General features: G+C 34.0%; 1 protein-coding gene across 5 annotated transcripts in view; it reads left to right on the forward strand.

The window, feature by feature from the left end:
- The first annotated feature begins 390 nt into the window (after positions 1-390).
- LOC148599502 (von Willebrand factor D and EGF domain-containing protein-like) overlaps positions 391-23,703 on the forward strand; it is a 62,871-nt gene continuing 39,558 nt past the window's right edge. Inside the window, exons 1-5 of one of the 5 annotated variants that reach the window (XM_088557426.1) lie at positions 391-978; positions 19,703-19,838; positions 21,586-21,756; positions 22,750-22,975; positions 23,445-23,504. In XM_088557426.1, coding sequence (XP_088413552.1) covers positions 22,780-22,975; positions 23,445-23,504 — 256 coding nt within the window. In that variant the 5' untranslated portion in view covers positions 391-978; positions 19,703-19,838; positions 21,586-21,756; positions 22,750-22,779. Of the gene's footprint in view, positions 979-16,278; positions 16,383-19,702; positions 19,839-21,585; positions 21,757-21,819; positions 22,116-22,749; positions 22,976-23,444; positions 23,505-23,703 lie in introns of those variants that run through there. The other 4 variants (XM_088557427.1, XM_088557425.1, XM_088557423.1 and 1 more) reach the window with 4 other exon arrangements.

Here is a 23,703-nt window from a genome sequence, read left to right on the forward strand (position 1 = left end):
AGTAGTATACTCCATTTTTTTCCCTTTTGCAGGAGATTGACTAATTAACAAAATGTATGTCTGGTGCGAATATTTTAAAGTCCTAACTCAAGGTAGCGCATATTAATTCATAGTCTTTCCCCACACCGGTACCACTCCGGGATGTAGTTATCGACCGGAATACCGGGATGACAGACAAATACCTGCATTGTCTGTCCTTTATTCTTGTACGCATAATCCAATCGGGATGACCAGGTCGTGTTTAACCATATATCTTTAACTATGAATATATGTTTCAGTAACAATACAGATAATTCGATAAGGTATTACAGATCAAATAGTTTAATATATATACGTGTATATCACAGCCACTTCCGGTCTGACAAATAATGGTCACTTCGTGCTCTTCGTCTAGATAATGTGGAGAACTCACCCACCGAACAAAGTAATAGAAGTACTGAAATACAAGATTTTAGGGACAATTTGTACAACGTGTATTTCTGAGCATTGTCAATTTCTCGCTTACTCTTTGTCTAACATACTAACACGGTATTTAGGTGCTTGACTTTGGTGTATTATTTCACCGCAGATTACTCCCAATACAGACAAATAAACAAATCTAACGGCGATCCCTCCCCTCTGAAATTGATACCTGTGAATTGTGTATTGGGACATTTAATAAAATGTGAACATTGCGATAAAAATGTTCAGTGCACTGGCGCGTCCCATCAATTATAAGAGATGTGGAATTCGTATTAGCAATTTTGAATTAGAATATATTTTCTCACCTTTTTTCTGGAAAAGGGAAAAAAACAGGATTATATAGAAATGATTAGAAATATAGCGAAATTTAAATATATTGTGAAAACCGAATATCAGGAATGACGGAAACTTAATTTAAAATTTATATAGATGTGGGACTTCTAACTATGAGTGCAAAAACGGATATAATTTTAATACTAGTGACAATTTTGCATTTTTGTGAATTAACTGTATGCGGTAAGTTAACTTTCAATTTCTTTTTCATTAATTTCATTTTAAATTTTCGTCAATACATAGTATTTGACAATAATGCTGATAAATTTGTTTGTAAAGTTTTATATCCCGTATCTTTATAGCTTACGTTTAGTTACGTGAGCAAATATAACGATTGTTTGTATTTAAACTTTAACTTGAGAAAAGTGAAAGTTTGTTATTTCGGGTTAAACATTATAATTTGAGACATTTGAACACCCACCCACAAATATGTGTCTTCAAGAACGGGTATAATAAGATACATTGTACATAACTTTAAATAGGCAATTTTCAGAGTTTTTTTGTGGGCGAATCATGAAAAAAGGGTGTTTTAGCTTTTACATGTCTTACTGGCTGCATTTGTTTATTTAGATCAATTGTTGCACGAAGTCATTAGTTTTCTAAATAAAAGGGTCAGACAAAGGTGATTGCGAAAAGGGGGTCTTAAAGGGAGTATAGAAAGGAGGATACTGAAAAGTTCGAATTCACAATAGAAACGATAAAGCTGTATAGCTTGATTTTAGCTAGTATTAGTGTGATATTGATGAATTATATGTAAAAGATAAATAATAGTCATTTCTTTATTTATCAAAACTTATTTGTATTTGTTGTCCATAGTTAAGGATGGGGTGAAAATGCCATTTCATAGACAACTTGCATGTATTCAGTCAAATTTTCTCAAAAAGTGGGGGGATTCAGAAGTTCGGGTTAAGCGATGCATAAATAAAATTACAGGCAACACAAACAAACACAAAGCGAGGCAAGAAAATTTTTGGTCGGTCCCCTTAGAATCCGAGCCTCTTCCAAAAAGAGGACCAAGAAAGCAAATCTAAAATAAATCTGAGAATTTACCACTTTACAAATAAAATATAACAGATTAAAATGGTAAAAATGTTAAATGTTTTATATTTTCTGAGACAATTCAACGGTTGCATGGATTTGTATTATAAAAGGGGAAACACGTGCATTCATAGATACATGTACAACGGCTATGCTGATTTAATCCCAGCTTTTCCTCTCCTGTTACACATGCCTCCAGACGGTGCTTGCGGGTTTAAAACCCCTATTCTATAGAAAAATTGTGTTCATAGTTTTTTTGTTTTTTTTTGGGGGGGGGGTAGAGGTGAGTAAACAATTGCCTGTCCCTCTATGAATGGTTGTTACATTATAATGTCAATTAAGGGTAGAGTGAAGTCTTCGTATGTAACCGAACCCTACTTTCTATTACAGTGTGGTTGATAAGTTGTCATATCGAATAAGTTTACATTTCTAAGTTAACCACATATATCATTATATGCCTATTAACTCAGATGACTATTACATGAACATGTAGACAAGTTTGTAATCGAAATATACATTAGCAAAATAAGAATTACAAAACCAGTTGCTTATTAGCAAAGTTTAGGCACGCACAGATGTCAATGATTGGAGTATCACCTACAGCAAACATACAACTGTTACAATTTGGCAGAATTCACCATTTAGTGTTTACTAAATGTATATATACATTGTACAACGAAGCAATAATTTTCATTTTTAGTCATTTACCTATTTACATAATTGTCTTTATTTATTCATTTATAATATTTATTTATATTTTTTTTTATGTGCATGGTAATCATGCGTGATTTTGATTAAAATTTCTAGTGTCTCTGAATTTGTCAAGATTTGAGTCTTAACCCCAGCCAACTACACTGAAACCTGTCCACTTTTGATAGTCTGAATACCCGTCTAAACCTGGCTTTTTTAAAAAAACATTTTAACAATGAAGTTTTGGTTAATCGAAGATCTGTCTATACCGAACAAAATTTTAAAGCGCAATTTCTATTAAGGGGTTGGCTTTGATATGTTTCGCTGTATTTTTTGTAAATTTTAATTCTGGGTACACCCATGCAAAGGTCACTCTACTCGGACAAAGTGTTTGTCTTTGCATTTTCGAATGATATAAATGTACACATGGACAATAAATTACAGAACTGATTGAATCTGGACAGTAGTCAAAAGGAATAATGAACAAGTCCGAACATGTATAACAAATGGTAATACCAAGGCTACTATGATTTTTGATCTACATTGTACTAAAGGAACATATTGCTTGCATTACATGTACGAAGAAGGCAGCAATTTCTCGATGTTGTCCCAATTTAATAACATTTGTCGCGCTCGAACATAAATCTCATTATTAATCGGATATATCAGCCTATACTAAGACGCATTTACTATTTCCTTGTAGTGCAAAAGACAAGTGCCAACGGGTTAGGATTGGCGAAAATGCCATGCATCCCATTTTCTTGATGAATGTGTTATTTTTTCCGAATTGTGTGCTTTCGATAGCAATAAAGTTTGAACCGGTGGAGTTGTAGACCTCTGTCACATCGCATAAATTGCAGTTTACCTTTCCCTAATCACGTGATCATGCAAGTTTGTTGTTTACATTATATTTATCTTAACTATCAATCAAACCTTATCATAAATTTTATGAAATCTATAATAAATCTTGAATCTTAATTAACTTTTATCTGTTTGGAACACCTTCGCGTAAGAAAATGCATTCGTTTCTGCAAAATTTGTTTAGAAACTTCCTCGCAGCGTAGTAATAAATATGCACGAATAACTCTCTACCACCTGGTAAATTTAGGAAGTCAGGGGGTAAGAATTTAATGCCAAAAAATATTTATACTATTTTATCTATCTTACCGTTGGCAACTTATGTACTTAAAAGTTGGTGCTTTTGAAAAGCATACAATGTCATGTACTTTTGATATTTTTCGAAATGCATGTATACGCAGTAACTCCTGATACTACATGTAAAATCTGTCACACTGTTCAGCGAGAGAAATGATCGTGAACAGATCGACAATATATGTTTGGTCGTGAACGGAGCCGGCATTAATTTGTTTTTCGGTTATCATTTCGATTTTCTACCAAACTACAAATTAAAGATGTCAAACTGATTATGTAGTTTGTTAGCCGACAATGAATCAGTTTTATCATTTCGATTTTCCCCGTAATTTATAAATGCAACCACTACCCATACAAAATAACTGATATGACAGTAGAGAAAGGCATATGTGCCCGTTTTGTTGGTTGATAAAGCTTTTGGGTCACTTTGAAATATCTTATAACTTGTCACCACCAGTCTCTAATTCAAATCCTTGAAAATTCAAAAGGAGCTGTTTGGACTTTTTGTGTTGCGAACGGTATTAACCTTTCTCTGTGCCTTGGTTATGGAAACGGAACAGAACTGTACATGGTTTTCATGGTTTACTGCAAGCATTCTCCTGAGAACCACAATAATTCAATCGGTGAAACTGTCTGAATTGTAATCTAACAATAAGAAAAATAGTTATTATGAGTGTCTAGTATTTAACAACCAAAGCAATACAAAATATTCCATGTTTATAATGTCGGAGATCGCATTCTCTGCATTCTTTCTCTCAAAATATTAAACGATGTTTGATCGATTTATTACAAACAATTATATAAATTTTTCCGTACCTGTATATGGTAGTATGAATCCCATATAATTAATACATGTATATTTACATGGGAATATTTCAGTGGCAGGTTGGAATGAGAAGTAATAAAATAACTTACTCTGGTACATGTAACTATGTGTTTGACACAAAGCGCCGGCTTACATGTCCTTAAAAACTTATTATTTGTGAAAAATTACTGTTGTATAGGTTATCAGTAGGTAAATCGATACAATTTATTTGATTTTACAAATGCACGTACACGTGAAATTTCCAATATGTTCAGTGTCTAACAAATTTTTAAGGAAATTGGTTATGTTTAGGAAGATGGCGTGAATGTTGGAAAGAAATAAGTTCCTTTTACTTGGAGTTTTTGCCCCCATGAAAATCTACTGATTAAGTCATGATCCAAAATAAGAGGTTAGTCCAATTAGGTTAAAGAAAAATTCCATAACAATTACCCCCCCCCCTCACCAAATCATATTAAGCGCTCGGCAGTTTCTTGTCACACCACTTATCAGTACCTAGCTTTCATTCATTTATCAGCATACATATACAATCATGACAGGCCAAGATCACGTTTAGTGTTATATTTAATTTTACCTCTGAAGTAGATATAGCAATACTAAGGAAAAAAATAATGAGAAATTTTTTTAATAAAACGGCGTTGAAAATACCAAAATAATAACATACCAAAATAACAAAAAAACGGAAAAAAATATTACTCATGGGAAATCGAACAGAAAAATCCCTTTTTTTTTAAATTAGATTACATCTAACTACCAGTACATATGTAGTTGAAAGGGGGCAAAAACTTGGACAAAGGGAAACAAACAACCGACTTTTCTCGTAACAATTATAGATATGGTCCTAATGTCCTCTAATGAGACATCTATGTGTATTTTTTTGAAAAATCAAACCCTGTATTTTATTTTATCTATACCGAGTATTTTTAGCTCTTAACACTTTCCTTCATAATGGCGCCTTTTGGTTCCCATTCTTTTGACCCCCTTAAATGGCTTGTGGAGGGTTTTAGCCATGGATTTCGCTGCAATTTATGGCTTATTTGTGGCTTAAGGCAAACAAAAAAGACAAACAAACAAACAATCAAACAAACAATTACTTGGCACGATTGAGGCAAAAAAAAAAACAAACAAACAAGCAAACAAAAATACGTCTTCCGGGGTTCCCACAGGGGATCTTACAGCATAGTCTGGAGGCCTTACAGCTCTGCTAAATAGTCTAAACATTCGTTCAGTACATGTAGCTATGATATATGGGTTTAGCAGGGATCTGACTCTACCTTTTGATACTGATTTGTATAAAGTATTTAGAGCCAATTTTCTGTGAAAATATTGTCAAAAAAAAAATGGATTTTTCTGCTCTTTGAGGCCCCCTGCTTTTCCATGGTACCCATGAATCAGTCTCCACAGCCTGCTTCTGATGACACGTTGTCAGTTAATACTTCCACCAAATGTGAGCTTTTTTTTACTAATTTTGAATGATCTGGAGCCTTTTTAAAAATGGCACATCAGAGAAATCTCATGAAGGAAGAGTAAATTTTAACTCTAAATATACAACAGAACAAACTGTCTAATTAGGCTCACGTGGATATTATTTACCCGGAACGAAAGCCAATATTTGTTTTCCAAAAATCCTGTAAAATTATTTAAAAAAGCTCCGGAGTATAAACACAAAATGTACGTAAGTTAAAAAAAAAAAGGCCGGGAAATTCAGGATCAAAACACGGTCCGGAAACACCTAAACGACAGATCGAGGGCGGGAGAAATTCGTGTTCAAAAAACATGGAACTCCAAAGGAATTGTAGACAATAACTATCGTTATATTAAAATATAAAATATGATAGCATATGAAGACTGAAAAAGCATCATTTCTTTGGTGGGTTCATCTACATTACCATTGGTGGTGTCTGATTTTTTTGTGGACTGGTAGTTACGGCCGTTGAATACTGTATATATATCATTGTTAAGTTTATAAATATTGTGTTTAAAAAAAACTGAGTAAAGAAAACGATTGAAGGAATTCAGAATTTACACTTAATGTCAATAGCATTAATAATCATGTTTTGATAAGTTAATTTTACAACTTTAATTGTTCGTAATCACACAGTAGTCAAATACTTGATTCACCGTCGAGAACCCTTTACTACTCCTGTAAACATTAGCAACAAATTGTCAACACTCGCGTACCACGCTTCAGAAGGTCAATGGCACTAATTAACGAATTTATACGAAACTCCCTGTCTACCTTCGATTGATAAAATAAGGAAAATTTATAGACCTGTCAAAAGTCCTCTTAAACATAAGTGGTTATGGTATTTTTATAGCAGTGAGATGAGAAGTACTAGAATCTTCGTACAGGATAGGAGGTCTTGTCCTTTGTATATATATTCGGTTTACCGTAAGCCGTGCATAGATAAGTGCTCCACTTTTACTTATATATAATGTACATTTTACTCACGAAATTATTAAATGTGATAATTAATTTATTGAGTTCATGACTATTGAATGTATTATTCATACTATAAAGGTGTAGATATGCATGTATGGAAATCATCCAATAAGCTCACTTGGTGGGTTGCTTTGATATATACCACTCTGTCCGTCCGTCTGTTCGCCAATACGTCGTAATAGTACAACTCTCCCAAAACTCTACAATATCTTTGTTTCGTTTTTTTAGCCAATTTTCCGTTTTAGAACTATCCCATGTGGCAGATGCAGGAAATGACATAGACGTTGCACAATACAGATAAGAGAGTGCCAAATAAAAAGTACAAAGTGTTTCAGCTTTGAAAAGATCACCATTTACATAGTTCATACCTTAATCTGCAAATTTACGAACACGACAATACCAAGTATTCTCACAGGAAAACACATAGTTTCCAGCGAGAGTGCTAAGGAAGAATAATGAATTGAAAAATAAATCAACAGTTCTCTTCTCTGTTAAAAAGTAAACAGTGCCAAAATTCTTATGCAAACAATTTCTCTATAATATCGTTCTATAAGATTTGCTACACGACAAAGCAAATACCTCTTGAGTTTATATTTGTCTTTTGTGCCGAAGATTAATCTATTCTGTCTAAGTTACTGGAGGCACTTGAAGCTTTTTTCTCACACAGTTTAGACCAACAATTGGAGTGGTCTGGAATGTTTCACATTTAGCACATACTTACGGTGCAAATGTTGATAATGTATAAGAGGGGTCTTGATACATGGACCTTTAGGCCACACACGTTTGGAGAGTAGTAACTAACCCGAAAAAAATCAGTTCTTTTCCGTATCCGATTCTCTTGTACTCTTGATGTAAATGGAGTTATCGTAGGGAACGTAATATCAAGACTGGATTATCTGGGTTAAGTAGGTGATCCATGCATGACACAATACGTGATACATGTACATTGTAAGGCACCGACCATTTTTATATTAAGGGGAGCTGGGATTACTTAAAAAAAAACTATTACAGAATTGTAAATTACTCAGCCATGGACAGAAAAGAAGAAAAAAACAATTATGATTCAATATTTCTCCTATTACCTACAATGTACTGTATATTTACAAAAAATATTGAACTCCATCTGCTTCTGAAAAAAACATTTCACTCAACACAAAAACTTAATTGTTATTTGTGAAATATATGTCTCAAAAGTTTCTACATCGTAAACAAAATTCTTCCATAAAATTCCCGAGTTTCATCACAACACGTCCTAACCTATGTTTAATTATGATCTTGAACCAGGCATTGCATGAACTTCAAGCAATCGAAATGCAGTCGTGTTGGTTTGAGTAATCGTTTTACTTTCAGTATTCAAATAAACTATTCAACTCAACACATATAGTTCGGATAGTATCATAACCTATACAAAATGCATGTCAATTTTTTTTCTCTTATTTAAGTTTTTTTCTTCTAATTTTTAGGATCAAAGAGGTTTCCCCTGCATTGATTGTAAACACGTAAATTTTATGCGTACACTGTGTACATAGCTGTTTAGCAAAATCTTAAGAATCGGTCCTTTATTCATACTTAACAAACACTTCATGAAAATGAATAAGTTTTAGCTCCTTTCAGTTTATTTTTGATATCTTTATCTTTTATATTGCCGCATTTTGACAATTCAGACCAATTTATTTTCTCGCGATTGTAAATCAGATACTTATTTCCTAATAAACTCTGGCAAACTGTATGAAAAGGTCCAGACCGGGATTGTGGACTGGATCGACTATCCAGTATTATGTTTGATCAACAATGCATTTTTTGCGTTTAAACATTCGGTACTACTTAGCTAGTTTAGTTTAAACATATTTATTTGTTCAAAAATACAAGCAAGTGGATTCGACTCGAGTTATAACAGTCAGTATTGTGGAGGTCCTCTCCCTTACAAACAATCATGTTTACAAAGAGTAATCAAGGGAACCAAGGTTATAGCGGTAATCAAAAGAATGTAATCCAGGGACAAAGACCAGACATGGAAAACAGACATACACAAAGAACATACAGTAACTAAAATCATACATACAAAGTAACAAAAGCAAATTAGCAACTCGGACTCCACTAAAAACTGGGAGCATGGACCAGGTGCACCGGTAGGGTAAGCGTCCTCTGCTTTTCTAGAAACACCTGCCGAGTTGCTCATAAAAAGTCAAGTCCGGGGTAGACAAACGAGGAAAGAAAAACTATGACCCGTTGAATAAATCAGTTTTCATGGTGCAGATGGATACACCATAAGGATCCATGAGATCATGATGACGACCATAAAACTTCTGTAGTGATGACTTCAATCTTGTAGCATCATAACCCTGTTCCAGAAGCCTATTTGTTACAGTTCTAGCGCGATACAAAAAAAAAGTCTGCGTAGTTTCGGCAAGCTCTGGCATAACGTATGAGTTGTGATATGAACACTCCATACGCAGGTGCCGATGGGATGTTGCCACAGATGAAAGGAAAGTTGACAATTCTGAATGAAAAGTCATCACGTTTGTCGTAAAGTTTTCCTTTACCATCGATTTCTAAGTGTAGTCAAGATATGAGGCTGACCTCACAGTGTCTGTAGTATCCTTTATCTCAAGTTCTTTTGGGTAGATGCGATGTATCAAAGAATGCAATTAGATATAACTAAAAATAACAATAGAAATGAAAAGGTAATGTAAATTAACATGAACGATATGAAATCAAAACAAGGAAATGGAATAAAAGGGGGTCTGGCAAAAGGGCGGGGTGGGAGTAACGTGAGAGATAGTCATTTCATATATACATGTACATGCAGTATTATTCAAACCTTTTAGTTCGTTTGATAAAATGATGAACACAAGCAAAAATATCCGTGTTTTCATCGTATGTGAGGTTTTCGTCACCAGACAACAGTGCTTCTGAGGTTAAATTTAAATTCGCATTGATCACCGTTATAAGGACATATGCCACAGCCCAGTCCTTTCGTCCATTCTAGACCAGAATATACGCTTTGTCTAATTTTGTAACGTGTGAAAAGGGAACATATTTTCGTTATCAACTTTTGATCCAAAATGGTTTCTTTTCAAATTGTAAAATTTACACATAAACGATAATATATCCACAAATAGGTCTATTAACCTGCGATAGTCTCTCTATTCCAAATGGGGAGTTTACCACAGGCCATTAACCCAATTCAAAAACACAGATGTTTCGTTATGCATTGATGATGTATCGGAACAAGCACAAAAGTTCCATTTAAAAATGAAACTAAAAATGTTAATAACTATGTAATAAATAATATAAATTTGCTTAAGAACAAACTAGACTAAGTTTTGTGTTGGTTATTAACAACTCTTTTTTTTTTTTTTCTTTTCTTTTTTTTTTTTTTTTTGTGAATTATCTAAATGTTGTACAACCGGTCAACTCATAAAAAATCGTACAGCATTTCCCGAGGAATCAATTCAAGAGCCCGTCTTCAAGACGTGTCCTTCCCATTGGAGATATATCCGGTCCAAAATTAAGAGGTGCTCCGATCCGCTTCACTGGTTTCAATTAATTTCCTATATAATGAGTTATAATTGTCCACCATACAATGTAGGCTTCGCCTTTGGATCCGTATACCTCTGTATTAAAGTAAACTCAAAAACTGAGAAAAGAACATTTCAGATGGTTGAATTGTGAAAAACCAATAACAAATATTTTTTAACTGTTTAGGGGAGGAGGTAAGATAGACAGACGGCTACATGAACGTTTTAGGTCCTATCATGAAACGATAAGAGCTATTAAAAATTGTTTTAAAAATATGCTGAACAAATAAAGCTTTAAACGGAGTAAAATTATGTTTTGCTAACGTTGCACGAGTACTCTCGACTTCTTAATCGGTGGGTACGCAATAAGTCACGAAAAACAACTATCGTTCACTTTCATGTGTTTGACCTTCTTGACCAAAAAATGAGAGATTTAAATTCAAAATATGCCTTTTTTAACTCTTCGATGCATCATGTAAACGATGTCTTAATCTTCAAAGGGAAGTTTGAAATGGGATATACTAAAAGAATGAAAGAGTACTCCGGTAAGTGACAACTTGTATGCACGCTCATAAGTGATATAAGGTACTCGAGGGCGTATCGATTTACCTCCCTTAATTTGTGCGTTTGTAATCAATATCACACATGTTCTAAAAAGATGAAGTGTTATTAGACAAAATTAATATCTTTTATAGAAATGTCTTGTTCGGAGGTCTACAGAAGCTAAAGAATCTCCTTGTTTGCTCTAATTTTAGTTGTATGCAGGTGTTGGGTGATTGTTGGGTGGATCTCATTAAACATTGGTTTATTGTGTTTTGATGCTGTACTTTGAATGACCTTGGTGTAGCATGGTAAAATTTATTCTACAAAATAAAACTGATATAATTAATTCATTTTCTTTAATCAAGTAACTGTACTAGTGCTGAAAATAGGAAACTTCCACATCGCACTAAATGTACACTGTATAATGTACTGTAGGCCTATTGTGTGTGTGTGTGTGTGTGTGTGTGTGTTAAAGTTTTCCTATCGATCCACCTTAAATTGTGGTGCCTACCCTAGCATTTTATGGATATTATGGCAGAAGCGCCGTTAAACTTGAGATTTCTTCCCGATTTGCGCAAGGTAAACATTGTAAAAAACAGAAATTCATACCTACAATGTACAATGTATCCATATGTACCATATATGTAAGGTATCTTTCTAATTTCTAATTTCTGAACGTCTGATTTATACGCCCATGTATCACCATGCTATATGTATCACGTAACGGAAAAAAATATATGACGCTTCTTACATGTACAATGTATGTATTCTTAAAATTATTAGGCATTAATCCGAATGTGAATAAATGAGTCATGTGCGTTCTATAACGGATATGAAGTAGTCATGCAAATGAACAGGCAGGATCCATAACAAGCAGTCATCCCTGTTTGTACATGTAGGTCAGTCACAGGTCCGCTCTCTGGAACTGTCCTAAGTCAGTCATGTTTGAAAGTTCGATCTAGAACAGTTGTAAGTAAGTCATGGGAATGTAAATGTAGGTTCCAGATCATTCACGTTCGTTCTAGAATGGTTCTAGTTCGGTGATAGGTCGGTTCTGGAACTGCTCTGTACCAGTCATTATGTATATACATCATAAGATCGTTCTGTACTAGATCTTTTCTAAACCAATTATGCTTCACAGTTCCGTTCTATATCTGTTCAATCATTCTCTAGGTATGTTCTTAATCAGTCATACTTGCACTTCATAGGTCCGTCTCAGACATGTTTTTTATTCAACCACACTTCATTGGTCCGTCCCGGACATGTTTTTATTCAACCACACTTCATAGGTCCGTCTCAGACATGTTTTTTTATTCAACCACACTTCATAGGTCCGTCCCGGACATGCTTTTATTCAATCACACTTCATAGGTCCGTCCCAGACATGTTTTTATTCAACCACATTTCATAGGTCCGTCCCGGACATGTTTTTTATTCAACCACACTTCATAGGTCCGTCCCAGACATGTTTTTATTCAACCACACTTCATAGGTCCGTCCTGGACATGTTTTCTATTCAACCACACTTCATAGGTCCGTCCCGGACATGTTTTTATTCAACCATACTTCATATGTCCGTCCTAGACATGTTTTTATTCAACCATACTTCATAGGCCCGTTCTAGAATCATACTCCATTGGTCAATTCTGGATCTGTTGAAATCAAACTCCATATGTCCGCTGTAGAATCAAACTAGCTGCATACGTCCGTTCTAGAATCAAACTCCATATGGAAATTCTAGATAGGTTCAATCATACTTCAGCATAAGTTCGTTCTAGATCTGTTCTGTGATAAAGATAAAAAAATGCACTTACTTCATATGTTCGTTCTTTATCTATTCAGTTATACTCCATTGGTCCTTTTCAGTACTCACTGTCAGGCAGTGTTCATACTTGTATATTGGGGAGTTTATATCTATCATGAGACAAATAATTATCTTTCAATTGGCGGTTTTAGGGAATTTTACATACTGATCTTATCTATAAATCATAAATGTACACCTTCATCACAGACATAACGTTTGTTTGTGCACTGGAACAATCGATCGTTTTCATTCCACAGGAAAATACTGGTAATCTCTCAAATTTTGACCTTACAGTTTATATAAAATAGCAGTAATTCATCCAAATGTCGTTTTAGACACAAATTTGAGAATTAAATCTCTCATAATTCATCTAAAAGTTGAAGTGTCGTAAAAATCAAAATTCGTCTTTATCATGATTTATAACCAGTTCAGTCTTATTTGTCACTTCAGATTGTTGTATGCATGCACACGAAGATAGATTATATAAATGGCTTTAAGTTACTATAAGAGGTGTAATTATTTCACTTTTAATTTTCTGCTTTTGGACCTTGATCTGGTCGCATTGTGCAATTTGACATTTACCACAATCGAAGATGTCGCCCGATCATAAAATTGGAATTTTAATGTTTTATTTTATTCTTATGATTTTCTTTGATCCGATAGAAAACTAACAATATAGTATTATACTGCTACACTCCGGGTGTAAGTTAACAGGTATAAATTACATTGTGCACTCCTTACACAGTGAAAGTAAACAGGTATAAATTACGTTGTGCACATCTTTCACAGTGAAATAAATGTTTGAAGTTAAGAAGATAATTCACTTGCATTACAAGAATGAACTCATAAAATATGTAACCTCTTGGCTAGTATTTGCTGGGTGTTCGTCGTTCTGATTTGCTGGTTCCATTTTGTGAAATGAATTCCAATATTTGCACAAGTTAATAGAACAAGACTAAAGTGCATTTATCAACTAATCAAATATTAACATTTTTTTTTTTCATTCGAATTTTTTATAGGACTATAATTCCATTGTTACCATAACCACATCATTAGTTCCAAGCGATAACTTCTATAAAGATGAATGAATCTAAGAAAAAAATGCTTCAAAAAGACCCTTGGGATTAACCCTTTTGGTAATGGTCGTAATTACATATGAATAAAGTGGCAAAATGGGATCAAAATAAAAAGGTAGATGGATGGAGTCTAAGAATTAAAATGACAAAGCTCCATACCACAAAAGAAAAAGAATCCCGAATTGTTTTCGAGGTTATAGTCATACATGTAACAATCTAAAAATTAAAACCGTTAAATGTAGAAAAAAAACATGACTTATTTAATGGATTGTAATTTGTTTTTTTTATTTCTTGTAAGTTTCAATTTGGGTTTAATTTGATTTGTTGCCAGGAGCTAAGATGCAGTTCCTGATTGGGGACATCGACTGCCTTTTTAGCAGTATAGTCGCCAACTGCTACGATTGTATAGGAAAATGTTTTTAAAGGATTGTTCCGATCTCAGGAATGAGTTATTAAAATGCTGATTTTAATGTATGTCTCCATTCGATTGATTTGTATTTGCATTAAACTGTTTAATGATTGATGATTTGTCATTCTATTCCAAGCTCATTTGAAAAACAAATAGGAGTCCCTTAAGTATTTAAGTCAAAATTACAAATACGTAGCTCCCTCACCTTTAGTAATGATACTGGGGCGGGAGCGGAAGTAAAACAAATATTTAGCGAGACCCTGAAAGCAGAGCTTCTATTTTGGTAATTAATGAAAGCAGCGGTTAACTCCAACCTAGATCTAATAAAACTATTTAGCAATAAATTTAATAGTAATGTACTGATCGTTTAGTTTAAACAATACTTTATTCAGTATAAAGCTGAAATGGATTGGGCAGCATGCAAATCTTATATAAGCCCTCTCCATGGTACAAGATACAAAATTACAATTATCAATATAACACAATATTTGATATATGAATTATTAATCAGTAGACATGTGTCAGCAGAACATGGCCATTTTGGACAATGGATTTTAGAGTAACATATGTAAACACAAGTAGTGCAATAGAATATATATTATCTGAATTATTACTAATTATTTGTCACTATATGAAATGACCTATTGCCACTGCCTTTTATTACAAAGACACTGTAAGTTTTAATTTCTGAATTAAAGTACCTAGGGTAAGTACATAGGCCAACAGCAGTTATCTTCATCAGTATATTAATAGTGTAAATATTGTGTGAGAGAGAGAACAAAACAAAAGTAAGAGTAGTCAAGGAAACCAAGGTTATAGCGGTATTCAAAAGAATGTTATCCAGGAACAAAAACCAGACATGGAAAACAGACGTACACAACAAAGAAAGAAGAAAGGAATTTCCAAATGAAATGAAAAGGACCATCTACAAGAGAAGGAAAAATACAGATATTACTGACACTAGAAATGTAAATAATAAACTATTTGGCAATAGCAGGAAATTTTCATTTTGATGTAAATTGAAAATGAAAATAAAAAGAACAAAGATGTAAAGTATATACAAACAGTAGGCATAGTTGATGTTTTGAGAAAAAGGTTTACAAAGTCACAATATCATTTTACTAGATGAAAAAGTGTCAAACAAAACTATTTGAATCTCTAATATACTGATGAACTTGTTTAATAATAAACATGTTGTTCTCATAATTCAAGTTTGGGTCACCAAATACAAGATCAAGATCAATAATCACACACATGTGACAGATTTTCAAAAAAGAATGTTTCTAATATCACTATATGCTGGGCAGTCAAAGAAGTAATGAGAATTATCCTCACATGGACTAGAGCAGCATGGACAAGAGGGATCATCTACTACGAAATCATGAAACAAGTGATTTTAAACCACTGGCTTCATTTCTCAACTGACAAAGCATGATATTGAAAGTGCTTTGGTGGAGTATTAGGTTTATATTTTTTATCAAGTTTCACTTTGAAAGAACTATAGATAGTTGGTGAATTCTTAGTTTCATGATCAAGTTCATTCCATAATCTAATAGTAGCAGGTAAAAAACTATTATAATAAGATGATGTCCTGCATTGAAGCAGAATAAAGTTTTGATCTTCTTGTCGAAAAGCATAACTATGTTGCCTTGGATATGGAGCAACCATTTCTCGCATGTAATCAGGTGTAAGACCATTTATTATCTTGTAAAATGTTATGTTTATGTTTTCTTTCGCCTGTTGCAAAGTTTCTCAAGGCCAAGTTCAGCATATAAGAAGGGTCCAAGTACTGAACCTTGTGGTACACCTGCTGCGATACCTTGTGCACTAGAGGCAAAACCATCAAGAACAACCTTTTGACACCTATCATTCAAATAGCCAGCAATCCACTGGACAAGATCATGATGAATACCATAAGACTTAAGTTACTGTATTAAGCCCCTGTGCAAAACCTTATCAAAGGCTTTAGATATATCGCAGAAAATAAATCTGACATCTTTGCCCTGGTCAAGGTTGGAAATAAAATTATAAATCTCAAGGAGCTGATTCACAGTACTATCACCAGGTTGAAACCCTGATTGATATTTAGTAAGTAGGTTATTAAACTTCATGTAGTTGAAAAGGTGCTTAAATAGTATCTTCTCCATAATCTTCGAAACAATACTAGTAAGAAAAATGGGTCGGTAGTTTAAAGTATCATGAGGACTACCTTTACCCTTATAAATAGGCGTAACATGAGAAATTTTCCAAGCGTGAGGTATACGTTTCAAACGAAGAGAGCAGTTAAAAAGTTTCGTGAGGGTTTAAATAGCCCCAATATAACCTCTTTCAATACTCGAGGTGAAATACCATCAGGACCAGCTGATTTGTTTTGGTCTAAAATCTTCCATTGGTCAAGAACTTCAGTTTCATTAATGATAAATTCCTCCATCATAACTGGAGGATCTGGTATATCACCAGGTAACTCAGGTTCATTATCAATCTTTGATATATTACAAAAATGGGTATTAAGTACCTCGAGAACCGATTCGATCTCCGAGTCATTCTTTGGTCAACCTCGGACTTGACATGCTATGAGCAATTCGCCAGGCTACCACCACCGGTACATCTGGTCCATGCTCTCAGTTTTTATAGTGTAATCCGAGTTGTTCGCCTGTGTTTCTTTGTATTTGTTATGTTGGTTATTTTATTTTCTTTGGTGTGTGTCTGTTTTCTCTGTCTAGAGTTGGATTATATTCTTTTGATTTCCAGTGGAATCTTGGTTCCGTTGACCACTCTTTCATGTATGTTGTGTTAAATAGTTTAAAGCACAAGTTCAGACTTGTTTCAAGCTTGAATGCTGTGTCCATATATTTCCAACAGTTATTGGCTTAATCTTTGCGTACGATCAAACTACACTGTACACCGTATGGAACAATATTACATATATCTAAATACGCGTAAAATTTAACGAAAATGAAAATATATCTATCGGTTTCTTGTGCTACTACACTGTTTGTATATTTTTTGTGTGCTTCAAAAACTGCTGTAAAAATCTCTTAAGTCAGCGATCCATTCGTAGGGTTACAGTTGCTGTAACTCAGACCCCAAGACATTTGGTGTTAAATTATGCATACTCATCTTAATTAGTTTGGAATTTTAATATATCTCCCGGACTTTGGTAATTAATCAAGCTTAGTGGCAATGTATGGGGTTGAGTCAGTTACTGTTCAGATTTTTTCCCGGCCTGTACAGGTCTTTATTTGTGTAGATATAATGTATTTCACCTAATATAATAGTCCATTACAAATTGGCAAACCATTCTTGACAGACCAACACGTGTTCCGAACTTTCATTAAATGTAAATTTCGATATCAATTTCAACAATTAGCGTCAATTTCGAAACTTACATATGATGGAGATTAATGGCTACAGAAATGAACCCCGTTGAATTATCACTTGTCGTCGGTCAACTTCGGGGTGAAGATTGGTTGTGTGTTTACAGTACACGCAAATTATTCATAAAATATTTAGTATGAATTTTAAAGCCTTCTGTCTGCGAAAGGAAGTGATCAATCAAGTGTGTCTTAAATGTCCCTTTAAGTGTCATTTGTAAAGCCGTCTTCATTTTCCAAGATTTTTCCGGGGATGAGCCCCGGACGTTGGAACTCTCCCTTTCGTTGGAAAATTTTGTTCATTTTCATGCAAAATCTATGAAAAAATGGGCAAATATTAGCCAGGAACCATAGACCTAAAACATCCTTGTCCTATCATGGACCTATGACAAGCCAAAGTGGACAAAAATCAATATTTTATAATATTAGAAAATGAATTTCTAATATTACAAAAACATTTTTTTAATATTAGAAATTCATTTCGTAATATTAAAAATTCATTTTCTAATATTACAAATTCCTGATTTAGTAATAGTATAAAACATCAGACATTTTGTAATATTACAAACTGAATATGTAATATTACAAATTGAATATGTAATATTAGAAAATGAATTTGTAATATTAGAAAATCACTTTGCAATATTGCAAAATCAGACACATTTTTTAATATTACAAAATGATTGTCTAATATTAAAAAATAGTAATTGAATACAAGAAGTCCATTTTCTAATATTAGAAAATCAATTTCTAATATTAAGAAATCGATTTTTAATATTAGAAATTCAATCGATTTTTTAATATTAAAAAGAGTTTTGTAATATTAGAAATCTAATTTGTAAAATTAGAAAATGAATTTGTAATATTAGAAAATGAATTTGTAATATTAAAAAATCATTTTTTAATATTAGAAAATACTTATTTTTGTCCACTTTGGCTTGGCATATGGACCGGTATCCTATCATCTGTTGTAATTATTTTCGTAATTGTAGAATAAGTGCATGGTAAATATTGTTATTGTATGTCTTAGTGTATCACAAGCAAGGAAGCACTCCTTTTATATATGCGACAAGGTCCTTTTTTCACATATATGTTGTCTTATGTAGTACATTAACTAGCAAACTTGCACCTTGATTAGGGTCATTAAACAAGAGGTCAACTTCCGGAACAGCAGGGACTGTTAATTATCCGAAGTTAGATTTGCGGTAAAAAATTGTCGTTTCACTCCCCTGCATAGTAAATATCGCCCGTCAAGTATGACAAGAGTAATCAATGGAACCAAGGTTACAGCGGTAATCAAAAGAATGTAATTCAGGGACAAAGACCAGACATGGAAAACAGACATACACAACAAAGAACGCAAAATAACAAAAGGAAAATGAGCAACTCGGACTCCACTAAAAACTGGGAACATGGACCAGGTGCACCGGTAGGGTAAGCGTCCTCTGCTTTTCTAGAAACACCCGCCGAGTTGTTCATAAAAAGTCAAGTCCGGGGTAGACAAACGAGAAAAAGAAAACTATGACACGTTGAATAAATCCGTTTTCATGGTGCAGATGGATACACCATAACGATCCACGAGTTCATGATGACGACCATAAAACTTCTGTAGTGATGACTTCAATCATGTAGCATCATAATCCTGTTCCAGAAGCCTATTTGTTAGAGTTCTATGTTGTTCTGGCAAGTTCTGGCATAACATATGAGTTGTTATATGAACACGCCATACGCATGTGCTGAAGTGATGTTGCCACAGATGAAAGGAAAGTTGTCAATTCTGAATGAAAAGTCATCACGTTGAGGCTGCTTGAGCTGCGCTTCCTAATTTTTCTTGTAGAAAAATAGAGGGACACTCAACAACATTGTTTTAGCAAGTTAGTTAAAACACTCAGTTTAACATTGGCAATAGAAAAATCTGTTAATTATTCTCTATATCCTGGTAAATACATAATATATCCTTCTCCATTAGCTTTGCAACAAAGACTTGGCCACGATTACTAATATTCTTCCATTTTCTTTTTTTTTCAATGATAGATAGCCCGTGATAGACAGGTGCACACCACTGTGTCTAATGTGTAAATAGCCAATTGCAACGGTCAAAGTAGGAATAGTCAAGTAAAGTTTAGAGGGTCAAATTCGGTCAATGATTAAATTATCCAACTTTTTGTAGGTAGGTCCTTATCTTTTTATGTTCAAATTCAAATTATAACTAAACTAAAGAATTAATTACTATTTTATGGAATTTTCAGGGTGATTACTGTAAATCCCACGTGGTTAATCGGCGCCCAGTAATACCAAACATATTTTATGCAAATTATGTATTTAGAGCTTTCTTGTGATTCTGCAGCTTTTGGTTGTAAAACAGTTCTTACTCTCGATCATCATTTATTGAAGTCATCTGGGGTTTCTTCCAGGAGAATTAGGAATCCTAGATCATCAATAGAGACTCGTGTAAGAACCTGTTAAACAATCTACTCCTGACATACAGTAACCATGGCAACTGCCTTGTACTTGATTTAATTAAGATGTTGAAGATTTTTTGGGACTAACTCTTATTTCTGCATATTTAATGAACTTCCTGCTTGAAATGACCAATAATCTGCTTATAAAAGTAAAGTGCACTGTAATCACAAGGCTTATATAAATTCCCTGATCTTTGAAATTACCAAGGTTGTATTTTTAATCAAAGAAGTAAAAAATGCTCAGAAATTACAATTCATGACAAAAATATCCAGTGGCAGATTCAGGGGTTCTAGGAGTTCAACACTTTTAGTTGGAATTTTTTTTATTTTATGCAAAATGAGAGATTGATAGCCTGGAACCCCTCCATCTTTTATAAATACATGTATCTGGACCCCTCAGTGAAGTCAGTGTGAGCAATGCTGTTTGATGGAATGAAGTCCAGTTTCAGTGATAATCTTAAACAGGCAAAATTATTCCACATGAATTTCACATAACTTTTATCTGAATTAAACAAATAAAATTTGTGATAGAGTTCACATAGATTCATATGAATCAGCCTTTCACACTAACTTCATATAAAATTTATGTCAGTCTTTAATAATGCTCCTATTGCCTCACTTCACCTATCCTCCAATATGCCTGCTTTCACATGAGGACTTAAATCTATGAATTTCATTTGAACAATATTTGCCAGGTTGTGTTGACTGTTTAATATAATAACAGCCTCAGAGGTCACATTCTAGCTTGCTCACCTCCAATATGGAAGGTCGTGGGATCGATCCATGGCCAAGTCATCCCCGAAGATTTTAAAATTAGTAGTCACTACATGTTCACCACGTGCAAGGCATGTAGAAGTTCTAGTGATGATTGGTTGGCAGAGAGTCAGAAGAATCTGTCCAAGTGAGATGACATTCTTACCTGTAAGCTGCTGATTCTATTAGCTAGTACAATAAAACAACAACAAATTAATATGGGGTTAAACTAGTACAAAAACAGGGTTTGTCTGCATGCTTGATCAAAAGTTATTGTCTAGAAATACATGAAATTTTATGACATCTTCTGTATTATTTTGACTACTGATTATACCAAGTTAGCTATCTTGTGCTTCTTTTTGTATTGCAATATACTAGGAAAAACCTTATTAAAGCAGAAGGTTTAGCGTACTAAAAGACCTAGTTTAACCCTCCATTCCAATCGGAAATGTCTGTACCAAGACGACCATTGCCACTGTTTCTATCGTCTGAATTTTTGCATTGAAATTGTTTATACGGGCTTCCCTTTTGACCATTGCCTAGAGGTTATCAGTTTGATATTTTTGTTTATATCCTTTATTTATTCCATAGTATGTTAAAAAAAGCACACAAGCTGTTAGATATTTATAAAAAACAATCATTTTTTCCTCTTATATGATTTTATGTTGTAAGCTAATACATGTGATTTTTTTATATTTCAAGATAGACCCATGCTCAGACAAGAGATACTCAGTAATAGATGACTACCGACGTTCCCCAACTTCATACTATGATTTGTCAGAGCATCGTTTGTGTGACAACAGGATACGCCAAGGCTGGTATAGGTTAAAGGTTAATGGTACTGATGCACAGATTCCTACCCAATGTGTGAAGGTTGGTATAGGTTAAAGGTCAATGTTACTGATGCACAGATTCCTACCCAATGTGTTAAGGTTGGTATTGGTTAAAAGTTAATGGTACTGATGCACATATTCCCACCCACTTTGTGAAGGTGTGAAGGTGTTTATTGGTTAAAGGTCAATGGGAATGATGCACAGATATCTACCCAATGTGTCAAGGTTGTATAGGTTAAAAGTTAATTGTATTGATGCACAGATTCCTACCCAATGTGTGAAGGTTGGTATAGGTTAAAGGTCAATGTTACTGATGCAGATTCCTACCCAATTTGTTAAGGTTGGTATATGTTAAAGGTCAATGTTACTGATGCACAGATTCCTACCCAATGTGTGAAGGTTGGTATAGGTTAAAGGTCAATGTTACTGATGCACAGATTCCTACCCAATGTGTTAAGGTATGTACATGCAATCTATATGTTGTGGTTTATACCAGGTAAATTTACTGCAAACCAGAGTTAATTTTGCAATAGACATGAACAAAATATTAATATAGAGACCTGGATATTCTTTAAATAGAACATTATATATAGTATGATTTGATTTATCGACAAAAAATATGAAAGGGCCAGCAGTGGCATGATTCAAATATTTGAAAATAAAAAAAAAAACATGGCCTAGATGTGAACACACAAAACAGAGATGATCTACATTCACAATGTAGTGAACATAACAAAAAAGATTGCACACAAGACCAAAGATAAGGGAAACAAGACACCACATGAATATTGCAGATTTAATAGACTTTGTGAATGTGAATTGATGGTAAAACCATAAAAGAAGACAGTGCTAAATATTTCCTCTTTACAGAATTGTAACATGAAATGAAATTTTTGCAGGATCATTGCATATGTATTTATACACACCAAGCCTTCTCTTTTAGAAATCAGGTTTGTTAGTGGTCACAGCTTTTAGAATTAGTACACTACCAAAGTTTATGTGTGTACAATTATTGTTTTATTCTTAATTACAGAAAGGTTGTGGGACCCGCGCACCCATTTGGATGAAACCACCAAAGAATGGTTTACCAACACCAGGAAGAAAGGCCAGAACACATGCATGTGCTTCTTTCAATGTGCCTGGGAGTGAGACCAAATGCTGTGGGCTAAAGTTTCCGATTACTGTCAAAAATTGTGGGACATATTTTGTCTACCGCCTTCGTAGTACTAAAGGTTGTGATCTGGCTTACTGCACAGAAGGTATATAGGTGTAATCATTTCAGTTTTGTGAGCCCACTTTTTAAGGGGATATGTTGTGGTGTTATATTATCTGTCCGTCTGTTCTATCCATACATAACTCAAAAATGATTTGATGGATTTTAATGAATTTTTGATACAATGTTCATCATCTGAAAATAATAATAAGGAAGCTCTCTTCGTTTTCAGTTTTTCATTATTTTTTTCATTCCATTTAATGACGTTTTACTACTTTATTATACCCCTTGCAACCCATAGAACACTTTGAACATCTGTTTGTCTGTCTGTTTGTCTATCCACACGTCTTTTGTGCACATAAAGGGAGGTAATCTAACTTGAGTGTTCGAGATGTTGCCAATGTGGAGCTTATATTCCTAGTTTTTAATGATAAGTCCTATAACTTATGAAATGGACTAAATCTGGCACTGTACCCACACAAGTAGTCCATTGTTATATGATTTCTTTTATTCAGTGATTGAAAAAGGTTGTGGAATTGATCAAGTCTATGTTCTTCACCTGCAGAAATGTGTGGGTAAGTACATGTAAAGGAGGAGATAAGTAAAGGTAATGAATTGGCCAGATCATATCTGTGGTCTATTTTTAGAGGTACTCTAAAGGATTTAAGGGTACTCCTCACCTGGAGGTTTCCCGCGCGCACAATACTCAAAAACATGCTAAACGCTCACCCAACACATGATAAACGAATGCTCCTATCGTGCGTTTAAACGCAG

The sequence above is a fragment of the Perna viridis genome, chromosome 13 (assembly GCF_037379345.1).
Source record: "Perna viridis isolate PV_CMFRI_1.1 ecotype Kerala chromosome 13, ASM3737934v1, whole genome shotgun sequence".
In the NCBI taxonomy this organism is placed as follows: Eukaryota; Metazoa; Mollusca; class Bivalvia; order Mytilida; family Mytilidae; genus Perna; species Perna viridis.